General features: G+C 45.0%; 1 protein-coding gene across 1 annotated transcript in view; it reads right to left on the reverse strand.

Moving 5' to 3' along the window:
* Positions 1-20,398, reverse strand: part of LOC143987602 (ADP-dependent glucokinase-like) — a 69,270-nt gene that overhangs the window by 25,865 nt on the left and 23,007 nt on the right. The window contains exon 2 of the mRNA XM_077486462.1: positions 5,668-5,827. Coding sequence (XP_077342588.1) covers positions 5,668-5,827 — 160 coding nt within the window. The remainder of the gene's footprint in view (positions 1-5,667; positions 5,828-20,398) is intronic.

Here is a 20,398-nt window from a genome sequence, read left to right on the forward strand (position 1 = left end):
CCAAAGCCCCCCTCATTACATTAGGGTCACCAGAGAGCTTGTCACGTCACCTGCCACCAGATGCAGATTGTATTTGCAGAGAGGCTGGGTATATACAAAGAGGCTGGTTATACAGAGAAGCTGGGTATACAAAGTTTCCCCCCTCCCCCTCCACATGGTCTGCACTTACCAGCTCAGAGATTAGCGGGAGAAAGTTCCTCCTGACTCTATGATATGGGTGGAGCAAGGGAGGAGACTGACTCACACTCATCTCCGGGCTCTGGCTGTGTCAATGAAGCACGGAGTGCCGCGGCTGGGCGGGAAGTGCTGTGTCCAGCAGCCTGCGACTTTCTCATGGTAGGGCTGACCCTGGACTCGGGGCTATGGGCCCCAGATTAGGGGCTGCAGCCTCAATAGTCACCCCTTAACAATGCCTATGGCTGCAGGCACAGTAGAAGCTGAGCGAATGGTGCAAGAACAAGGGCTGCTGAGAGAAAGGTGGTTGCTGGTGTGGTGGGCAGCTTGGCAAGGGTTAAGAAAGAAAAGGATACTAAAAGAAGGGGGCTACAGGTGTTGTGCAGGAGGAGAGATTGGCTGACAGTTTAGTTGGGGGTTATCTGAGGGAACCGGAAGCTGCTAGGTGAGAATGGGGGGAGGGGGGAAGGGAGTTGGCTGACACTGCTGGAAGGAGGTTGGGCGATACTGGGGAGGAGGACTGGCTGACACTGTAGGAGGGAAGGTAAGGTAATATTGCAGGACTGTAGGGAGGCTGGTGGAAACAGGACAGGCAGATGTTTGTAGGGGGTGACACTCCAAGTAACAAAATGAAAACGCTGCCTAAGGAGCTATCCTCAATAGGAATGAGAACCTGTGCTGGATATTTGTGCGCCATAGATTTATATTGTGCAATAATGCAAAGCAATTCAGAAAGCAGTTATAGTGGTTCACAATTGTCATGCCAATTAATTCTGATTACTTTATTTTATCTGTTTGCAACCCCTATTTGCAAGTGCTTAAATTGTGAAACCGCATACAAGGCCTTTGAGGTGCCTTGTATTAGTCGCAATGATAAAAATCTTACAGTTTTTATTAAAAAAATTTTTTTACTTTAAACAGTCAGATTGGTCACTTGTACTTATGGGTAAGCTTACCTACAGGTATATTCTCAATTTCTGCAGCAGGTGGTGTCACCAGCACATGCACCCCAAAGGGACAGCATTTACACATGCTGTCCCTTCAGAGCTCTGTGTCACTGCCGTGACTCCCGTGCGAATATGCAGGGGTGACGTCATTGCGGATTAGGCATTTAAATGGCTGGAGCCTGCAAACTCGGAAGGAAGACCGGGTGAAGATGGAAGTGACAGCACACCACTAGAAGGCTATGTTTTTAAGGGAAGTCTTCCATAATGTGCTAGTATGTGATGCATACAAGCGCATGACATTAGCTTGCAGGGCAACCAGATTAAAAAATTTTTTACACAGACTTTACTAGCACTGTAAAGGGATTGTAAACCCCCTTTTCTCTTTCTTTCATTGACGGACAGCTCCTTTAATTCTTGACCTTAGGAGTTATCACGCCATCTTCAGAAGAGGACTAGGCAGAACATGTAACACATGCAAAAAAAGCAAGACTGCATAGCACCTCCCAGGGGGCGGTCCCTTTTTTTCTGCCTAGTGTAGGAGAAGGACCTTGCTCCCTCAGGGGACCATTGGTCCTGGGATTTTTTTCATTTTTTCTACAATTTTTTTGATCCTGTAATCTACCATCAACAGACGGCTGGGTAATATAGATCCTTGTAATCTCCCCAGCCTGGCCATCTAGCATGAGTAGACCCTAGCTACGTGCTGGGTCGGCCACGACATGCCCCTTCTGCTCTAGGGGCAGCCGGTGAGTTATATGCTCCAGGGCACACATATGACCGGGCTACTGCTGTCTGCTAGGGTGATGGGTCTGTGGTGGAATGCGTGCAGCAATCCTGACAGGAAAGGCAAGTATGGCTCTCCCTGCCTGGGCAGGATTGAGCAGCTGGGACCCTGCCGACAGGAGGGCCAAAGCCTGGTCCATGTCTATGGTAGTGGGGTCAGTGTTATGACCTGTGCTGGCCATGGCCTTGGTGTCACAGATGCTTACTGAATGAGCAAAGTTGTTGCACCGTGAATTGAAGAAGAAACAGTCTCCCCCGGTCTGTGTGGAGCTGGCAGACCAGTTGGTGCATGGCCTTAAGTATGTCTGTGATGCGGCCCTGGATATGATCCCCCTACTCTCTAGAGCATCAATATCAGCAGTGGTGCTACGGCGCCTGATTTGGCTGAAATGCTGGTATGCGGACCACTGGCGGATTTGCCCTTCCAAGATGAGAGGCTTTTTGGAGCTTCGCTGGATGACATTATTAAAAATGTTACTGGTGGGAAGAGCACATTGCCCCCACAGTCCAGGAAGGGTAAGGAGCAACGCCGTAGGCAAGGGCCCTCTTTTTCCACTCAGAAACAGCTTTTTCGCCCGCCCGGGTTGGCAGGCAAGTGTTCCCAGTCCGACAAGGCGCCTGCTGAAGGACAAAAGCATCCCTGGTTTCGCAAGCCAAACAAGTCTGTGACCAAATATGTTACTGCGTAAAGGTTTTCCCCCACCCAACTCTCGGTGGGAATTACCTTCGGGAGTTTGCAGCTCAGTGGACCTCTCTACTGTCCGACCAGTGGGTCTGTGACCTGGTTTCATCGGGATACAAGATAGAGTTTTTTTCTTGTCCACCAAACAGATTTTTTCCCCTCCAATCTACCTCTACTTCCAGCTTGTCGGGAAGCCCCCCTGTTCGGGGCAGTACAGGACCTGCTACTGCGTGGGGTGATAGTACCTGTACCAACGCTGAAGTTTTCAGGGATTCTACTCCAATCTGTTTGCAGTCCCCAAAAAGGAAGGGGTACGTCCAATCCTGGACTTGACAACAGCTTTGTGAAAGTGCAAAGGTTCAAGATGGAATCAGTTCGCTCCGTGGTCGCTGCACTCCATCAGGGGGACTTCCTGGTGTCCCTGGATATCCAGGATGCGTACTTATATGTACCCATATGCCTCAGGCATCAGAGGTTTCTGCAATTTTCAGTTGAGGAAGAGCACTACCAGTTTGTGGCTCTCCCTTTTGGCCTTTACCAAAGTGTTAGCTCCAATTCTGCCGCTGTTTAGGCAACGTGGTATCGCAATCATGCGTTAACTAGATGACCTCCTTCTGAGAACAGCTTCCGCCTCAGAATTAAGGGAGGATGTAGTGATCCTCATGTAGACTCTCCCGGAGTTTTGTTGGGTGCTGAACCTAAAGAAGTTGCTGTTAGTGCCGACTCAATGCCTGGAGTACCTGGGTTTGCAGTTGGACTCCTCAGAAGCGAGGAGGTTTTTCTCCCTTCAGACAAGCTGCAGACTCTTCAAGCTGCGGTGAAGTTGTTGATGAACTGTAGATGGTCGTCGCTGTGCTTCTGCATGCGCGTTCTGGGCCTCATGGTAGCCACTTTGAGGCGGCACCGTAAGCTCAATTTCATACTGGAGTCTTGCAGAAGGAGATTTTGTCAAAATGGAACAAATCTCCATTTATCCCTGGATTGTTAGATTCCAGTTAGACAGGGATTCCCTTCTCTGGTGGCCGAGGTCTCCGACCGAGGTCTCCGTCTGGAAGATCGTTTCTTCCTCTCCATTGGGGCGGTGATCACAACGGACGCCAGCCTGACCAGTTTGGGGGGGGGGGGGGGGAGTAGTGGGAGTACAGTCAGCCCAGGAAGAATCCCAACTGCCGATCAATGTGCTTGAGCTTCGGGCGATCGGGCTTTGCCTCTCCACATAGTCAATGAGGCTACAAGGGCATCTGATCAGGATCCAGTCGGACAACGCCATGGCATCAACCATCAAGGAGGAACAAGGAGCTCAGCTGCAGCACGGGAGGTCGCTCACATCCACCAGTGGGCAGAGCCACAAGTGCTGGCCCTGTCGGCAATATACCTCCCGGGCATAGATTACTGGCAGGCAGACTACCCAAGTCGCCAGATGCTGGACCCAGGGGAATGGTCGTTACATCTGGAGGTATTCAGGCTCCTTTTCCTAAGAAGGGTCACACCAGATGTGGACCTCTTGGCTCAATCGGAAGGTGCAGAGGTTTGTGTCCAGGACAAGAGTGGAGGCGTTGGTGGCTCCTTGGGGGCATTATTGACTGATTTATGCCTTCCCCCCACTCAAACTTCTACCAAACTTCTGCGCAGAGTGGAGGCCGAGGGGATTCCAGTAATACCGATTGCCCCAGATTGGTCTCGGTGTCCTTGGTATGCCGACCTAGTACAACTGGTGGCGGATGTTCCTTGGCGGCTACCGCTGCGAGGGGACCTTCTATCGTCCGATACTTCATCCTGCTTTACCAATGCTAGTTTTAACAGCAGGGCTGTTGAAAACCAGGTGCTTAAGGACCGAGGTCTGTCAGACGTGGCAATTTCCACTATGCTGAGGGCATGGAAGTGGGTGAAGTTATGTTTTGCTGTTTCCACCCCTCGTTTTTTTTTACACTGCTTGGGGACGTCCCTAAGGTCAAGAATTAAAGGAGCTGTGTCTGTCAATGAACGAAAGAGAAAAAATTGGATTTTTTTTACTCGCCGTAAAATGCTTTTCTCTGAAGTTCATTGACGGACACAGCACCCACCCCTCCTATTTATGTTTGTTCTGCTTTTTGACGAACTGAGCTGCAGGAAGCAGGGTGAGGGGTTACAGCCAGAGGGACAGCCCCCGGACAGTGCTGTGCAGTCTTGCTATTTTTACATGTTACATATTCTGCCTAGTCCTCTCCTGAAGGTGGCGTGATAACCCCTAAGGTCAAGAATTAAAGGAGCTGTGTTCGTCAATGAACTTTAGAGAAAAGGATTTTATGGCGAGTACAAAAATCCAATTTTTTAACTACATACTTATTTGCTCTGCGCAATAGTTTTGCACAGAGCAGCCTTGATTCTCCTCTTCTCAGGTCCTCCGCCCGCACTCCAGGCTCCTCACCCCACCGAGTGACCCCATAGCAAGCCTAATAGTCTAATGTGTGGCCGGATTAATTTATTCATTAATGTTTGCTTAAACATGAAAGAAAATTTTTAAACATTTGGATTGTTTAAAGTAATATTAATTTCATAAATGCTGTAAGATTTATTATTGTATTAAGCTTAATGACTGACGCCTCAAAAATCCTTTTATGTGGAATTACAATTTACAACTGGCAGTCTGGCAGTCTAAATTACTTATTGCTAGGGGCCAGGTTCACACTGTTGCGGGTCTGCATGTAAATGGCATGCATTCCTGCAGCCAAAATGCGCTTCTTTTTTGCAGATGTGTGGGGGTGCTATCATTTCCTAATGGCATCTTCATGCATCAGGAACTGTGGTTCGTAAAACCACATGGTGCCAAAGTTTCACGCAGCCATGTTAAAAGGGTCAGGGACTTCTCTACTACAAGAAATGCAGGTACAGCAGCCCTTTCCAAATAAAGGGGCTCCTGTCATAGCTCAAACACAAGCCATACTACCTGCACAGATGTGAACCTAAAATAAACCTCTATTTGCACACCAATACATCTACTCTTATCAGAGTTGTCAGCAATGCATTCACACAATTTTAAGGATGACTTTGCATAGTTAAAGTGAAGCTTATTTTTGGTGGCGTTTTACATGAAACACTTACTCTGAAGCTGCACCAGGAGGAAAGAAATAGGCAAAACTCTCAGCCAGCTGTGTCTCTGTCTCAATGAAGTTATGGTGAATCGGGTTGTAACTAGGCCCTATGGCAGTTTCCTTCATCAGGGCTACACCATCTACAATGATATCTAGGCAGCCACCAAAACCTGTGTGGGAATATAAACCTATAGGTTATAAAAGCATTTGTACTTACACAATTCACCAATTCGATTTATTCAATTTAATTTTAGACCTTCTTAAATTTGTTAACAAAATTATGACCAGGAGTCATATTATATTATATTTGAGAAAAAATACATCTATTTACAAGTAGCAGAAGTTAGAAAAGCTGCTCCTAATTGATCCTAAATTATGCTCTTTGCGGCTTACTGTCTCTTTAGTTTTATGTAACTTTCCAACCATGACAAATTGATATATAATGATTGCTCAAAAAATGTAATCAAGTTAGAATTTTATTTTGCTCCTTGCACTATTAGAAACATGAAATGCCTGAATTTACAACATTTTACATTCAGATGCCTTGATTGGTTCCTTATTTTTAGAATCATTTCACCCAGATATAAAAAATAATAATTCTATAATAGAACCTGAAGTATTTACATTTTTTTTTTTTTTTTTTATTATTACACAGCTTTAGAAAAGCTTTCAAAATATTTTTCGTTCCTGGATAATTGACTGGATGGCCACAATTAACACAATTATACACTGCTGCAATCATGGACTATGATCACAAGTTCCAGTGATGTTACAAGTCAAATACTGAAAAAATACTGTGATTTACAAAACAGCCTGAATCACAGGCAGAACATAGGACACACTTACAACTATCTGTTCCAGTGTGTTGCGGTAAAGCAAATGATATCACGACCCATGAGGCACATGTTATAACATTGCAGGGCCACCTCTATGCACTAAGGCAGGGATATGCAATTAGCGGACCTCCAGCTGTTTCAAAACTACAAGTCCCATCATGCCTCTGCCTCTGGGTGTCATGCTTGTGGCTGTCAGATTCTTGCTATGCCTCATGGGACTTGTAGTTCTGCAACAGCTGAAGGTCCACTAATTGCATATCCCTGCACTAAGGCAACACATCACAAGGCATGGTAACACATTACCATGCCTAGTGGCTAGCTGCATTGAAAACATGCATCATGTCCATTTGGGCTTGTTCACATCCTGTTCACGCAAGCAGAGTTTTACTGCACATGCATGCTGTGAGCAGGGCACACAAAAAAACAACTGTTCTTCACAACACACGTGTACAGTAAAATGGAGCTCAGCAGACATGGTGTGAACAATCCCTTCTGGTTGTTGATAGCCCATTCATTTAAATAGGCTGCCTTAACACAATACACAACATGATGTGCAATAATATGCCTGGATTAACGTAGGGAACCAGAACAGCAAAGTGTAAATTGGCCCTTAACCGCTTCCCGACCGCCTGACACAGATATACTGTGGCAGAAGGGCAGGTACAGGCAGATTAATGTACCTGTACGTTGCCCTTTAAGAGGCGGCTCACAGACGCGAGCGCCGGGAGCTCTGTGACCGCGGTCGCGGGTCCCGCAGACCCGATGTCCGCAGGGATACCCGTGATCATCTCACGGTGACATGCTAATATAAACAAGCTTTTCCTCATTCTGCCTAGCGACACTGTCACTGATCAGCTCTCCCTGTAATCAGTGATGTGTCACACACAGCCCCCCCCTCCCCAGTTAGAATAATTCCCTAGGACACACTTAACCCCTACAGCGCTACCTAGCGGTTAACCCCTTCACTGCCAGTGACATTTTTACAGTAATCAAGACAATTTTTTAGCATTGATTGCTGTATTAATGTAAATGGTCCCAAAAATGTGTCACAATTGTCCGATGTGTCTGCCATAAGGTCGCAGTCACGATAAAAATCACTGACCGCTGCCACTAGTAAAAAATAAAAAAAATTATAAAAGCCATAACACTTTTTTAGATGCTATAACTTTTGTGCAAACAAATGGAACGCTTATTCTGTTGTTTTTTTGTACCAAAGATATGTAGAAGAATACGTATCGGCCTCAACTGAGGAAAAAAAAAAAATTTTTTTTAAATATTTTTGGGGGATATTATAGCAAAAAGTTAAAAAAAATTTTTTTTCAAAATTGTCACTATTTTTTGTTTATAGCGCAAAAAATAAAAACAGCAGAGGTGATCAAATACCACCAAAAGAAAGCTCTATTTGTGGGGGAAAAAAAGGACGTCAATTTTGTTTGGAAGCCACGTCGCATGACTGTGCAATTGCCAGTTAAAACGACAGTGCCGAATCGCAAAAAGTGCTGTGGTCAGGAAGGCGGTAAATTCTTCCGGGGCTTAAATGGTTAAAGTTCCAAAAAAAGTCGTGTCAGAATTTGTTTCACCAAATTAAATGGCAACTATCTAAAATTTTATCCTGGTTTTGCAATGTCTTCATCTTGGTTTTGCAAAGTTTAAGGCCGCAAAATAAATCACATGCTATATTATATAGGCTCTAGTCATAAGCTATGCCTAACCTTATTTCCAGTGCTAAAAATAAATAAATAAACAAAAAGACAGCCATCTCTTACCCAAATGCTATAAGGTTTGAATTACAGATTCTCCATGAACTAATAACTAGAGTCCCCAGCTTTGAGGGAGGAAAACACCTTCATTGTGGGCTTGAGGAAGAAGCAAGGACATCACACCATTGGAGTCTCAAACATCACAGAAGCTGGTAAACAATAAAATTTACCAGTGCCTTCCCAAAACGAAAGAGTTTTGTGCAAAGTTGACCTTTAGCAGAACTACAATCATGAAGAACTAAAAGAATCTTTGAATCCCCAAAGCAACCCCACCAGCTTTCTAGTGTACAGACCGTGGGCTCCAAACACTAGAGCAACGTTTAACCACTGTTAATTTTGATGTCAAATTTCAATTTAGTCAGTCTTCACTAAAATTACATTTTAGGTTTATTCATAATTTTAGTCATATGAATTGTTTTAGTGGTAATTTAGTCACCTAAAATCTCCAATACATTTTAGTCAATTAAAATCTCCTTTACCCATCTGAACTTCCACTTTCCTGGGATCTTCACCTATCTGATAAAGTCCCAGCCCCCTGATTCTATTGGCAAGCTGTATTGGCCGAGGTCTGTCTGCCTGCTGCCTGGGGGGGGGGTTGTGGAACAGTGCCCTGCAAACCACAGAAGAGAAACGCCTCTGTCGGATTTGTGTCTGTCTGGATTTGACGTGGTGAGTGTTTCCGATCCCAGCAAGGTAGCAGTGCTTAGCACTGAGTAAAATAACAGCCTCCCCAGTTCTCAGCCCTGTGCACTCCCTCCTGCCCATTTACTTTCCAATCCCCACTTGCAGACTGGCATTACAGTCAATAAAGTTTACAGTTAGTTTTTTTTATATTTTAACTGCTTGCAAACCAGCTGCCGCCGTTATACTGTGGCAGGTTGGCTCTCCCGGGCAAATCGCTGTAGGTGTACATCAGCCCCTTTAAAAGCCCTGGGGAGGACGTGATTGGATGATAAAATCAGTAGAGCTTCCACTCATTAAAGATCTACCCCTTAGATTTAGAGTGACTGCACTTCCAAGTGCGCTTTCAGTGCAAAGTGGATTCGCCGTTCGTAAATAACCCCCTATGGTATATTTATAAAATTGGATTTATAAAGAGGTTATATATCACATTGGCTAAAAATCTGTGTCTGTAGTGCATGTTCAAACCTTAATATTACCATAAATAATAACGTTATTCGATTTTTATACCAGGAGTATATAAATGAGTTTGGAAACTTGGAAATGCATTACAATTTAACCCATTAGATTTTAGTCGACTAAATAAAAATTTAAAATCAATTTTCGTAATAGTTTTTGTCAACTGACTTCGGTCTAATTTTATTTTCGTTTAGTTTTTGTCGCTGAAAACATGCAGCAGGTGAAAACTATGAGGAAAACATTTTTGTCAAAGAAATGAACACTGAGTTAAAAGGATGCTTAAACTAATAAACACACAACCTAACAGTGCAGGTGGAAAAAGTATGTGCACCCTTGGATTTAATAACTGGTTAAACCTCCTTTTCGCAGCAATAACTTCAACCAAACGTTTCCTGTAGTTGCAGATGAGACGTGCACAACAGTCAGGAGTAATTATTGGCCATTCCTCTTTACAGAACCGTTTCAGTTCAGCAATATTCTTGGGATGTCTGGTGTGAATCGCTTTCTTGAGGTCATGCCACAGCATCTCAAATGGGTTGAGGTCAGGACTTTGACTGGGCCACTCCAGAAGGTGTATTTTCTTCTGTTTAAGCCATTCTGTTGTTGATTTACTTCTATGCTTTGGGTCGTTGTCCTGTTACAACACCCATCTTCTGTTGAGCTTCAGTTGGGGGACAGATGGCCTTAAGTTCTCCTGCAAAATGTCTTGATAAACTTGGGAATTAATTTTTCCTTCGATGATAGCAATCTGTCCAGGCTCACGTATTTTTTTTTTCTTATTTTACATTATATTTTTTACGCTGTTCTTTAAAAAAATAAAATAAAATTGTCACTTTTATTCCTATTACAAAGAATGTAAACACCCCTTGTAATAGAAAAAAAAGCATGATAGGACCTCTTAAATATGAGATCTGGAGTCAAAAAAAATAGGATTTATCTCCGTCTGCAGAATCAGACCATAGCGGAGGCGGACAATAGCGGGTGTCTGCAAACGGATGGATGAAATACGGACATACTGTCCGCATGTGTGAAAGGGGCCTTAAATGCAATAAAAATAAAATAAAAAATAAAAAGTAATTTTGAATTATTATTATTTTTTTTTTAAATGACCCTTTAAGAGCTATGGGCAAAAGTGATGTTTTGACATCGCTTCCACCCTGAAATGGTATGGAGACAGGTGGGGGCCATCTTCCCCTCACTTGTCTCCATAACACACACACGGAAGAGGACCCTCTACCGCCGCTGTTTAAAAGTGATCTTGCGGCAAATTTGCCACAGAGACCACTATTATCGGAAACTGGACTGCCCACTGAAGAGGAGGATACCGGGGTTATGGCAGCTAGGTGCTGCCAAAACAAAGATATCCTTCTTCAAATAGAGGATGTATATCGGCGTGTGGCAGTCCTGAAGTGGTTAAAGTGATTGAAAAGTCTGTTTTTTTTCCCTCTAAAAATAACAAACATGTTAAACCTACCACCTCTGTGTTGCACAGGGCAACACAGATCCTCTTCTTCTCTGGTGCCTCTTCAGCTCTCCTGGCCCCTTTCTCCTGTCGAGTGCCCCCACAGCAAGCAGCTTGCTATGGAGGCACCAGAGCTGAGTCACAGCTCCTTGTGTCCATTCTGAAACTGAGCCTCCGTTCAGCCACTTCCTGTCTCTCCTAAATGGCTAACTGTCTTTGACAGCAGCGGGAGCCAATGGCGCTGGCGCCCTGTCCCGCCCACTCACATGCGGAAGCGAATACGTGAGTAGCACCCGCATATGAAAACGGTATTCAAATTAAATTATTTAAATGTCGCCTACGGAGATTTTTTAAGGGTAAATGTTTGTCGTTATTCCACGAGCAGGCGCAATTTTGAAGCGTGACATGTTGGGTATCAATTTACTCGGCGTAACATTATCTTTCACAATATTAAAAAAAAATTGGGAAAACTTTACTGTTGTCTTATTTTTTAATTAAAAAAAAAGTGTATGTTTTCCAAAGAAAGTGCACTTGTAAGATTGCTGCACAAATATGGCATGACAGAAAGTATTGCAACGACCGCCATTTTATTCTCCAGGGTGTTAGGAAAAAAATGTATAATGTTTGGGGGGTCCAAGTAATTTTCTAGCAAAAAAAACAGTTTTTAACTTGTAAACAAATCTCAGAAAGAGGCTCGGTCCTTAAGTGGTTAACCTTTCTGCTGCCAGATGCTGGTGTTGGCTTTGAATACGTGTAATTTGTGACTTGCCACTGCTATCGCATACTTGACTTTGCATACATAGTTTCATATTTGTTGGCTCATCTAAATAAGTTGTAGCTATACTGCCATGTCAGAATCACATTGTGAAACCTTCATTCCAGCATATCGCTGATGCAGAGCATAAACCATGCAAATGCTTTTGTCGTCATAGCACAGTATACACAGGATACTTTGCTCCAAGTAGAAAAAGGCTAAATTCTGAGCATTTCATGGAAAGATAATTTTGTGGATAAAGTAAAATGTCACAGTATACTGGCACATTATGACAGTTACTTTTGAGGTTTTTTTCAGGAGCCAGCATTCTCCAGTGCTGCCATCCCCTCCTATGTCTTCTTCTTTTGGCCATTAGATGGGCAGCGATAATGCAATTTTTGCACATGTGTTATTGAGCTGCATTATCCCAACAATAGGCTCCACTGTTTTGCATCTTACAGGCGTTGACAGTGTACACTGCATCATGCATATGCCACAGTGTAAATTAAATAAAAAAGTAGGGGGAAGAGTATTTTGGTAGTAGAGACAACTTTTTCTTCTACTGTGGTTATTTTTTTTGAGAGAGTTCAGTTAAAGTGCCTTTTTTTCCGGGATATAATACTTACATAGTTAAATAGTAGGTGAAGTTGTAAAAAGACACAAGTCCAACCTATGTGTGCGATTATGTGTCAGTATTACATTGTATGTCCCTGTATGTTGTGGTCGTTCGGGTGCTTATCTAATAGTTTTTTGAAACTATCAATGCCCCCCGCTGAGACAACCGCCTGTGGGAGGGAAATCCACATCCTTGCCACTCTTATAGTAAAGAACCCTCTATGTAGTTTAAAGTGGGAGTCCGCCGGGAGTTCCACCGCTTTTTTTTTTTTTTTAAAGCCAGCAGCTACAAATACTGCAGCTGCTGACTTTTAAAATAGTGACACTTACCCGCCCAGCGCGCCCGCGATGTCGGCACCCGAAGCCGATCTCTCGATCGTCTCTCGGGTGCTGCCGCCGCCATCTTGGGTATGGGAATCAGGAAGTGGAGCCTTTCGCTTTCATTTCCCGGTTCCCTACTGCGCATGTGCGAGTCGCGCTGCGCAATAAGGATGGTCCCCGCTGTCTCTGGGATCCATGTGTTTCCCAGCAGGCAGCGGGGGACTTTCGGAAAGGGGCGTACTTACCTTATGCAGAATCTATGCCGGAAGTGGGTGCAGATACCTGTACTGTACAGGTACCTGCACCCCCCTCCCCCCTGAAAGGTGCCAATTGTGGCGCCGGAGGGGGGGAGGATTCCAATGAGCGGAAGGTCCACTTTAGGGTGGACCTCCGCTTTAAGGTTAAACCCTTTTTTCTTCTAATTTTAATGAGTGGCCACATGTCTTATTAAACTCTCTTCCGCTGAAAATGTTATTCCTATTGTGGGGTCACCAGTATGGTATTTGTAAATTTTAATCATATCCCCTCTCAAGCGTCTCTTCTCCAGAGAGAATAAGTTCAGTGCTCGTAACCTTTCTTCATAACTAATATGAACTTTATTAACTTTGTTGCCCTTCTCTGTACTCAATGCATTTCCAGTACATCCTTCCTGAAGCCTGGTGCCCAGAACAAGACAGCATACTCCAGGTTAGTCCGGACCAGAGTCTTGTAGAGTGGGAGAATTATCACTTGAGTTAATCTCCTTTTTAATGCATGCCAATATTCTGTTTGCTTTGTTAGCAGCAGCTTGGCATTGCTGAGCCTATCTATTAGGACCCCCAGCTCCTTTTCCACCCTAGATTTCCCCAGAGGTTCTCCCGAGTGAGTAGATTGCATTCATATTTTTGCCACCCAAATGCATTATTTTACATTTTTCTACATTAAACCTCATTTGTCAAGTAGTTGCCCACCCCATTAATTTGTTCAGATCTTCTTGCAAGGTTTCCACAAACTACGGAGAAGTTATTGCCCTTCTTAGCTTAGTATTGTCCTCAAATACAGAGTTTGAACGGTTTACCCCATCCTCCAGGTCAGTTGTGAACAAATTAAATAGGATTGGTCTGGGGACCCCACTTTCTACCCCTGACCATTTCGAGTACTCCCCATTTATCACCACCCTCTGAACTTAACTCACCCTTGTAGCCAGTTTTCAATCCATGTAATCACCCTATGGCGCATGCCAACAGACCTTACTTTGTACAGGAAACATTTATGGGGAACTGTGTCAAATATTTTGCAAAATCCAGATGTACCACGTCTATGGGCCTTCCTTTATCTAGATGGCACCTCCTCATAGAAGGTTAGTAAATTGGTTTGGCAAGAAAGATTCTTCATAATAATAATACATTTTATGTATAATGCACTTTTTATCAAAAGATCTCAAGGTGCTATAGGTTAAAAACAACAACAAAAAAGAAAATTGACCAGTTTATACGATGAAATGAACATCTAGAAGGAACAAAAAGCTTTGCTAAAAAGAAATGTCTTAAGCCCTTTTTTTAAAACAGTCAGTAGATTGAGGAGCCCTCAAGGTGTCGGGTAGGGCATTCCACAGGCGTGGGGCAGCTGCACAAAAGGCCCTGTCTCCCATTGTCCTGAGTCTAGTTCTGGGTATATGAAGAAGGTTTGAATGAATGGAGGGGAGGGGACATGTTGTGTTTTGCGGGTTAAGAAGTACTTTAAGGTAGGGAGGGGCATGTCCATGTATACATTGGTGTGTGAGAGAAACCTTGTACTCAATCCTGGTGGAGACAGGAAGCCAGTGAAGTGAATGAAGAATGGGGGCAATATGCTCATGTTTCCACAGTCCGCACTCTCATCAGTATCCTTGCTGCAGAGTTTTGGATGTACTAAAGCAGCTGCAGACTCATTCCAGGAATCCCAATGAGAAGTACATTGCAGTAATCCAGTCTGGGAGGAGACAAAAGCATGAACCAGCTTTTCGGCATCTGAGAGGGAGAGAATGGGATGGAGTGTAGAAATATTACGGAGGTGGTAAAAAGAGGTCTTGCATAGGTGATTTATATGGGCTTCAAAAGTGAAATGGGAGTCCATTTTTACACCAAGATTTGTGACCATTGATGAGAGGGGGATGTTGGAGCCAGAAAGGTGATGCTGGTTATGGATGATGATTTGGTCTGGTGCAGAGTGCCAATCAGAAGGACTTCAGTTTTGGAACGGTTTAGTTGAAGAAAGTTGTGCAACATCCATACCTTTATCTCCTCCAGACAGGTGGTGAGTACCGACAGGGATGACTGAGGTGGAGTTTCAGCTGTTGCATTTACATATAGCTGTGTGTCATCAGCATAGCAGTGAAATTAAAATTGTATGGCGGCTTATAATTTGGCCAAGGGGAATAAGGTAAAGGATGAAACGGATGATTTGAAGTGGCCAAGGGAGATATGTTCTGTGAGATATGATTTGAACAGATTGAGAGCTGTATCATTTAGTCCAGTGGTGAGGCGAAGCCGGTTTAAAAGAATGCCATTGCCAATAGTATTGAATGCAGCAGAAAGGTCCTGGAGAATGAGAAGGGAGGGAGAGCCAGCATTGGATGATGGTCATTTGCAACTCTGACGAGGACAGTCTCTGTACTATGAGCAAAGCGGAAACCTGACTGAAATTTTTCAAAGAGGTTATTATGTTTGAGGTGGCCCTGAAGATATGTTACAACTGCTTTCTCAAGTACTTTTGATATGAAAGGGAGATTAGAGATGGGCATATAGTTAGATAGGACTACCGGATCAAGAGTGGGTTTTTTGAGCAATGGTCTAATAATGGCATTTTTTAAAAGCAGGGCCATGACCAGTTTTAAGGGAATGATTTATAGCAATGGCCATCAAGGGACTTAGGACAGGGATATAGGTTTTTACCAGGGAGGATGGGAGAGGATCCAAAGGACAGGTAGAGGGTTTGATCTTCCTGACAATGTTCTGCACCTCTTTTGACAACACCTCAGGAAAGCAGTTTAGGGGTTGGGCAACTATATATGTCAGGGGGAACAAATTGGGTGGGAGGACCAGAAAGGGCAAAGCGAATATGTACAATTTTTGATGTGAAAAGAGCCATAAATTTATTGCACTGCTCTTCTGTAGGGGCAATAAGTGGAGGGGATTTTGGTGTAAGAAGGTGGTTTAGGAGGGGAGAAAAGCTGCTTAGAATTTCCTGGGCTATTTCTGATGCCACTGGAATAAAACTGTGACCTTGCCTCTTTGAGGGAATGTGCATATTTGTGTTGTTGCTCCCGGTAAATGTGTTTGTGGACAGTGAGGCCAGATGCTTTGAAGCGCCGCTCAAGGACCCGCCCCGCTGCCTATAGCTTACGAAGCGCATCTGTGAACCAGGGAGCTGAGCGGGTGAAGGTGACTGTTCTTGTTTTAACGGGGCATGGAGGTCCAAAAGGCTGCTAAATTGACTGTTGTAGTAATCCACTGCTTCGTCGGCTGATGAAAAAATGTGTGTAAAGATGATGAAAGTCTGCTGCCAAGAGTTCTGAGTTATTCTGCTTAGGCTTGTAAAGGCTGGATGGAGATGGCAAATCCATAGAAATAGCCTTGTGATCAGACACACCTAGAATTTGTAATGACCAGATCCAATCTATGCCCCCTGGTGTGTGGGAGGACATCAACAAGTTGTTTTAAAATTAAAACAATCCAGTAGTTGAAGAAATTCCGCTGTAAAACGGAGGGGGTGGCAACGTGGATGTTCATATCGCCCAAAATTATAACATCAGCAGAGGATGTGCAGAAAGTTGTGAGAAGGTTTCACATCGCAGTGATAAATGACGGGTTTGGTTTTGGTGGTCTATAGATGAGGACTTACATTTACAGTTAGATCCATAAATATTGGGACATCAACACAATTCTAATCTTTTTGTCTCTATTAGGGATGAGCCGAACACCCCCCGGTTCGGTTCGCACCAGAACTTGCGAACGACCCCCCGCGTTCGATACGAACGTTAGAACCCCATTGAAGTCTATGGGACTCGAACGTTCGAATTGGAAAGTGCTAATTTTAATGGCTAATATGCAAGATAGTGTCCTAAAAAGGGTTTGGGGACCTGCCTCCTGCCTCAGGGGACATGGGTCACTGCAAAAAAAAGTTTTAAAAACTGCCGTTTTGGCGGGAGCACTGATTTTAATGACGATTAAAGTGAAAAAAAAAAGTGAAATATTCCTTTAAATATGGTGCCTGGGGGGTGTCTGTAGTATGCCTGTGAAGTGCCACGTGTTTCCCGTGTTTAGAACAGTCCCTGCACAAAATGACATTAAACGGAAATAACAGCATTTAAAACTGCTTGCGGTTTTAATGTTATATCTGGTTCCTGCAATATGGTTGAAAATCATTGAGAAACATGGCATGGGTAGCCCTCCCTGCCCATTACCAGCCTATTTGGGTCTTGTACGCATATTAAGGGGAACCCCGTACCCATATTAAAAAAAGGAAATGCGTGTGGCCCCCAGGCCCTATATACTCAGAACAGCAGTATACAGGCGGTGCAAACAAGACAGGGACTGTGTAGGTTTGTTGTGTTAAGTTGAATCTGTTTGTCATTTTCAACCGGTACATTTTTAAAGTGTAGCTCCAGTCAAAAAAACTATCTTTAAGCTTTTTGGAAAACATAGGGAAGGGTTATCACCCCTGTATAATTTGTTTTGTCGTCCATCTTTTTTCATCTCACTTGCTGCTGTCTCCTTGCGTTTGCAAGTAGGAGATGTTTGTAAGTTGGATGTTTGAAAGTAGGGGCCTGCCCTATATTATAGCGGTATGTACTGGGTACAGAGCACGCAGACAGCACGCACTATCTCCTAACACTACTGACTGCAAGCTCTATTATTAACCACTTGTTAGCCCAATGTTTGCATAAAGTGAAAGATGAAGTTATGCTGAGTAAATAGATATCAAACATGTCACTCTTCAAAAATGCACATGCCCGTGCAATGGCGCCAAACGTCGCTACTTAAAAAATCCCCATAGGCGACGCTTTAATTTTTTTTTTACTGGTTACATGTTTTGAGTTGCAGAGGAGGTCTAGGACTAGAATTATTGCTCTCGCTCTAACATTCTCGGCGATACCTCACATGTGTGGCACATGCGAGCACATGGGGACATGGGCGCTTTAATTTTTATTTTATTTTTTTATTGTTCATTTTACTTTATTTATGTTAGTTTGACATTTTTTTCCCCAAAAATATATTTTTGATCACTTTTATTCCTATTACAAGAAATGTAAACATCCCTTGTAATAGGAATATGGGGTGACAGGTCCTCTTTACAGTGAAATCTGGGGGGTCAATATGACCCCACATCTCACCTCTAGGCTGGGAAGCCTGAAATAAAAAATAAAAAAAAGATTCTGGCTTTGATCGTACTGGCGAGTTGGTAGAAGCACCGGAGGGCGGTGAGGGGTGGGGGGCGTCTATGGCTGGGTATTTCAGGGTATCACCGAGTATGGCTGGGTATCTCTGAGTATGGCTGGGTATGGCAATTTATGGCAGGGTATTACAGAGTATTGGCGGGGTACTACAGAGTATTGGCGGGGTACTACAGAGTAATAGCAGGGTACTGCAGAGTATTGGGGGGTACTGCACTGCAGAGTATTGGGGGGTACTGCACTGCAGAGTAATGGCAGGGTACTGCACTGCAGAGTAATGGCAGGGTACTGCACTGCAGAGTAATGGCAGGGTACTGCACTGCAGAGTAATGGCAGGGTACTGCACTGCAGAGTAATGGCAGGGTACTGCACTGCAGAGTAATGGCAGGGTACTGCACTGCAGAGTAATGGCAGGGTACTGCACTGCAGAGTAATGGCAGGGTACTGCACTGCAGAGTAATGGCAGGGTACTGCACTGCAGAGTAATGGCAGGGTACTGCACTGCAGAGTAATGGCAGGGTACTGCACTGCAGAGTAATGGCAGGGTACTGCACTGCAGAGTAATGGCAGGGTACTGCAGAGTAATGGCAGGGTACTGCAGAGTAATGGCAGGGTACTGCAGAGTAATGGCAGGGTACTGCAGAGTAATGGCAGGGTACTGCAGAGTAATGGCAGGGTACTGCAGAGTAATGGCGGGGTACTGCAGAGTAATGGCGGGGTACTGCAGAGTAATGGGGGGGTACTGCAGAGTAATGGCAGGGTACTGCACTGCAGAGTATTGGGGGTACTGCAGAGTAATGGCGGGTACTGCAGAGTAATGGCGGGTACTGCAGAGTAATGGCGGGTACTGCAGAGTAATGGCAGGGTACTGCAGAGTAATGGCAGGGTACTGCAGAGTAATGGCAGGGTACTGCAGAGTAATGGCAGGGTACTGCAGAGTAATGGCAGGGTACTGCAGAGTAATGGCAGGGTACTGCAGAGTAATGGCAGGGTACTGCAGAGTAATGGCAGGGTACTGCAGAGTAATGGCAGGGTACTGCAGAGTAATGGCAGGGTACTGCAGAGTAATGGCAGGGTACTGCAGAGTAATGGCAGGGTACTGCAGAGTAATGGGGGGGTACTGCAGAGTAATGGCAGGGTACTGCACTGCAGAGTATTGGGGGTACTGCAGAGTAATGGCGGGTACTGCAGAGTAATGGCGGGTACTGCAGAGTAATGGCGGGTACTGCAGAGTAATGGCGGGTACTGCAGAGTAATGGCGGGTACTGCAGAGTAATGGGGGGTACTGCAGAGTAATGGGGGGTACTGCAGAGTAATGGGGGGTACTGCAGAGTAATGGCAGGGTACTGCAGAGTAATGGCAGGGTACTGCAGAGTAATGGCAGGGTACTGCAGAGTAATGGCAGGGTACTGCAGAGTAATGGCAGGGTACTGCAGAGTAATGGCAGGGTACTGCACTGCAGAGTAATGGCGGGGTACTGCAGAGTAATGGCAGGGTACTGCAGAGTAATGGCAGGGTACTGCAGAGTAATGGCAGGGTACTGCAGAGTAATGGCAGGGTACTGCAGAGTAATGGCAGGGTACTGCACTGCAGAGTAATGGCGGGGTACTGCAGAGTAATGGCAGGGTACTGCAGAGTATGCACTGGTATTGCAGAGTATTGGCAGGGAATTGAGGGGTTAAATTCGGTGAGCAGCGATGTGGGCACTGCAGATGCAGCCCACATCGCTGCTGACACCGATCTCTTTCCCCTCCGCTGTACCGATCGGTACAGAGAGGGGAGGGAGGAACAGGCGTCATAACATGACGCCGGTTTGTTTCCAAGTGATCACTCCGTCATTTGACGGAGCAATCACGTGGTAAACGGCCGCTATGAGCGCCCGTTTACCGTGATCCGTGATGCGACCCGGCGGTCACGGATGCTCTCGAGTGCGCACACCTCGGGGCACGCGAGAGCAGAATTCTGGGAGGCCTTTAATTAACGGCCTCTCAGAGTTAAACAACCCCCCTGAAGCCGTTAATCGGCAATGGGCAGTTGTTAAGTGGTTAAAGCTAGATCACTAGCTATATAGGTGAGGTGAATATAGTGGTGTATACTGCAGTCAGGGCACAGACAACAACCACTACACAGCAGCAAGATAGGAAATCAGCCAAAAACGATTGGTGTGTACTGTGTTGAAGGTACACAGAACACCCACTGCTTCAGATGCTAAGTAACACACTACACGAAGCCGCCTCAAAGGCGGCCTTATATAGTGTGGGGCGTGCACTACACAGCCTGAGCTATGATTGGCCACAGGCAGGATGCCTGTGGCCAATCATGGCTCTCCTCGCTGCCGGCGCTGCGATTGGCCAAGCATGCGGGGTCACAGTGCATGCTTGGCCAATCATGGGGCAGCAATGCACTGCGCCACCGCAGTGCATTGTGGTCAGCGCGCGCG

Source organism: Lithobates pipiens, unplaced genomic scaffold (genome assembly GCF_037356315.1).
Source record: "Lithobates pipiens isolate NorthernLeopardFrog02 unplaced genomic scaffold, aLitPip1_a1.2 Scaffold_18, whole genome shotgun sequence".
Classification (NCBI taxonomy): domain Eukaryota; kingdom Metazoa; phylum Chordata; class Amphibia; order Anura; family Ranidae; genus Lithobates; species Lithobates pipiens.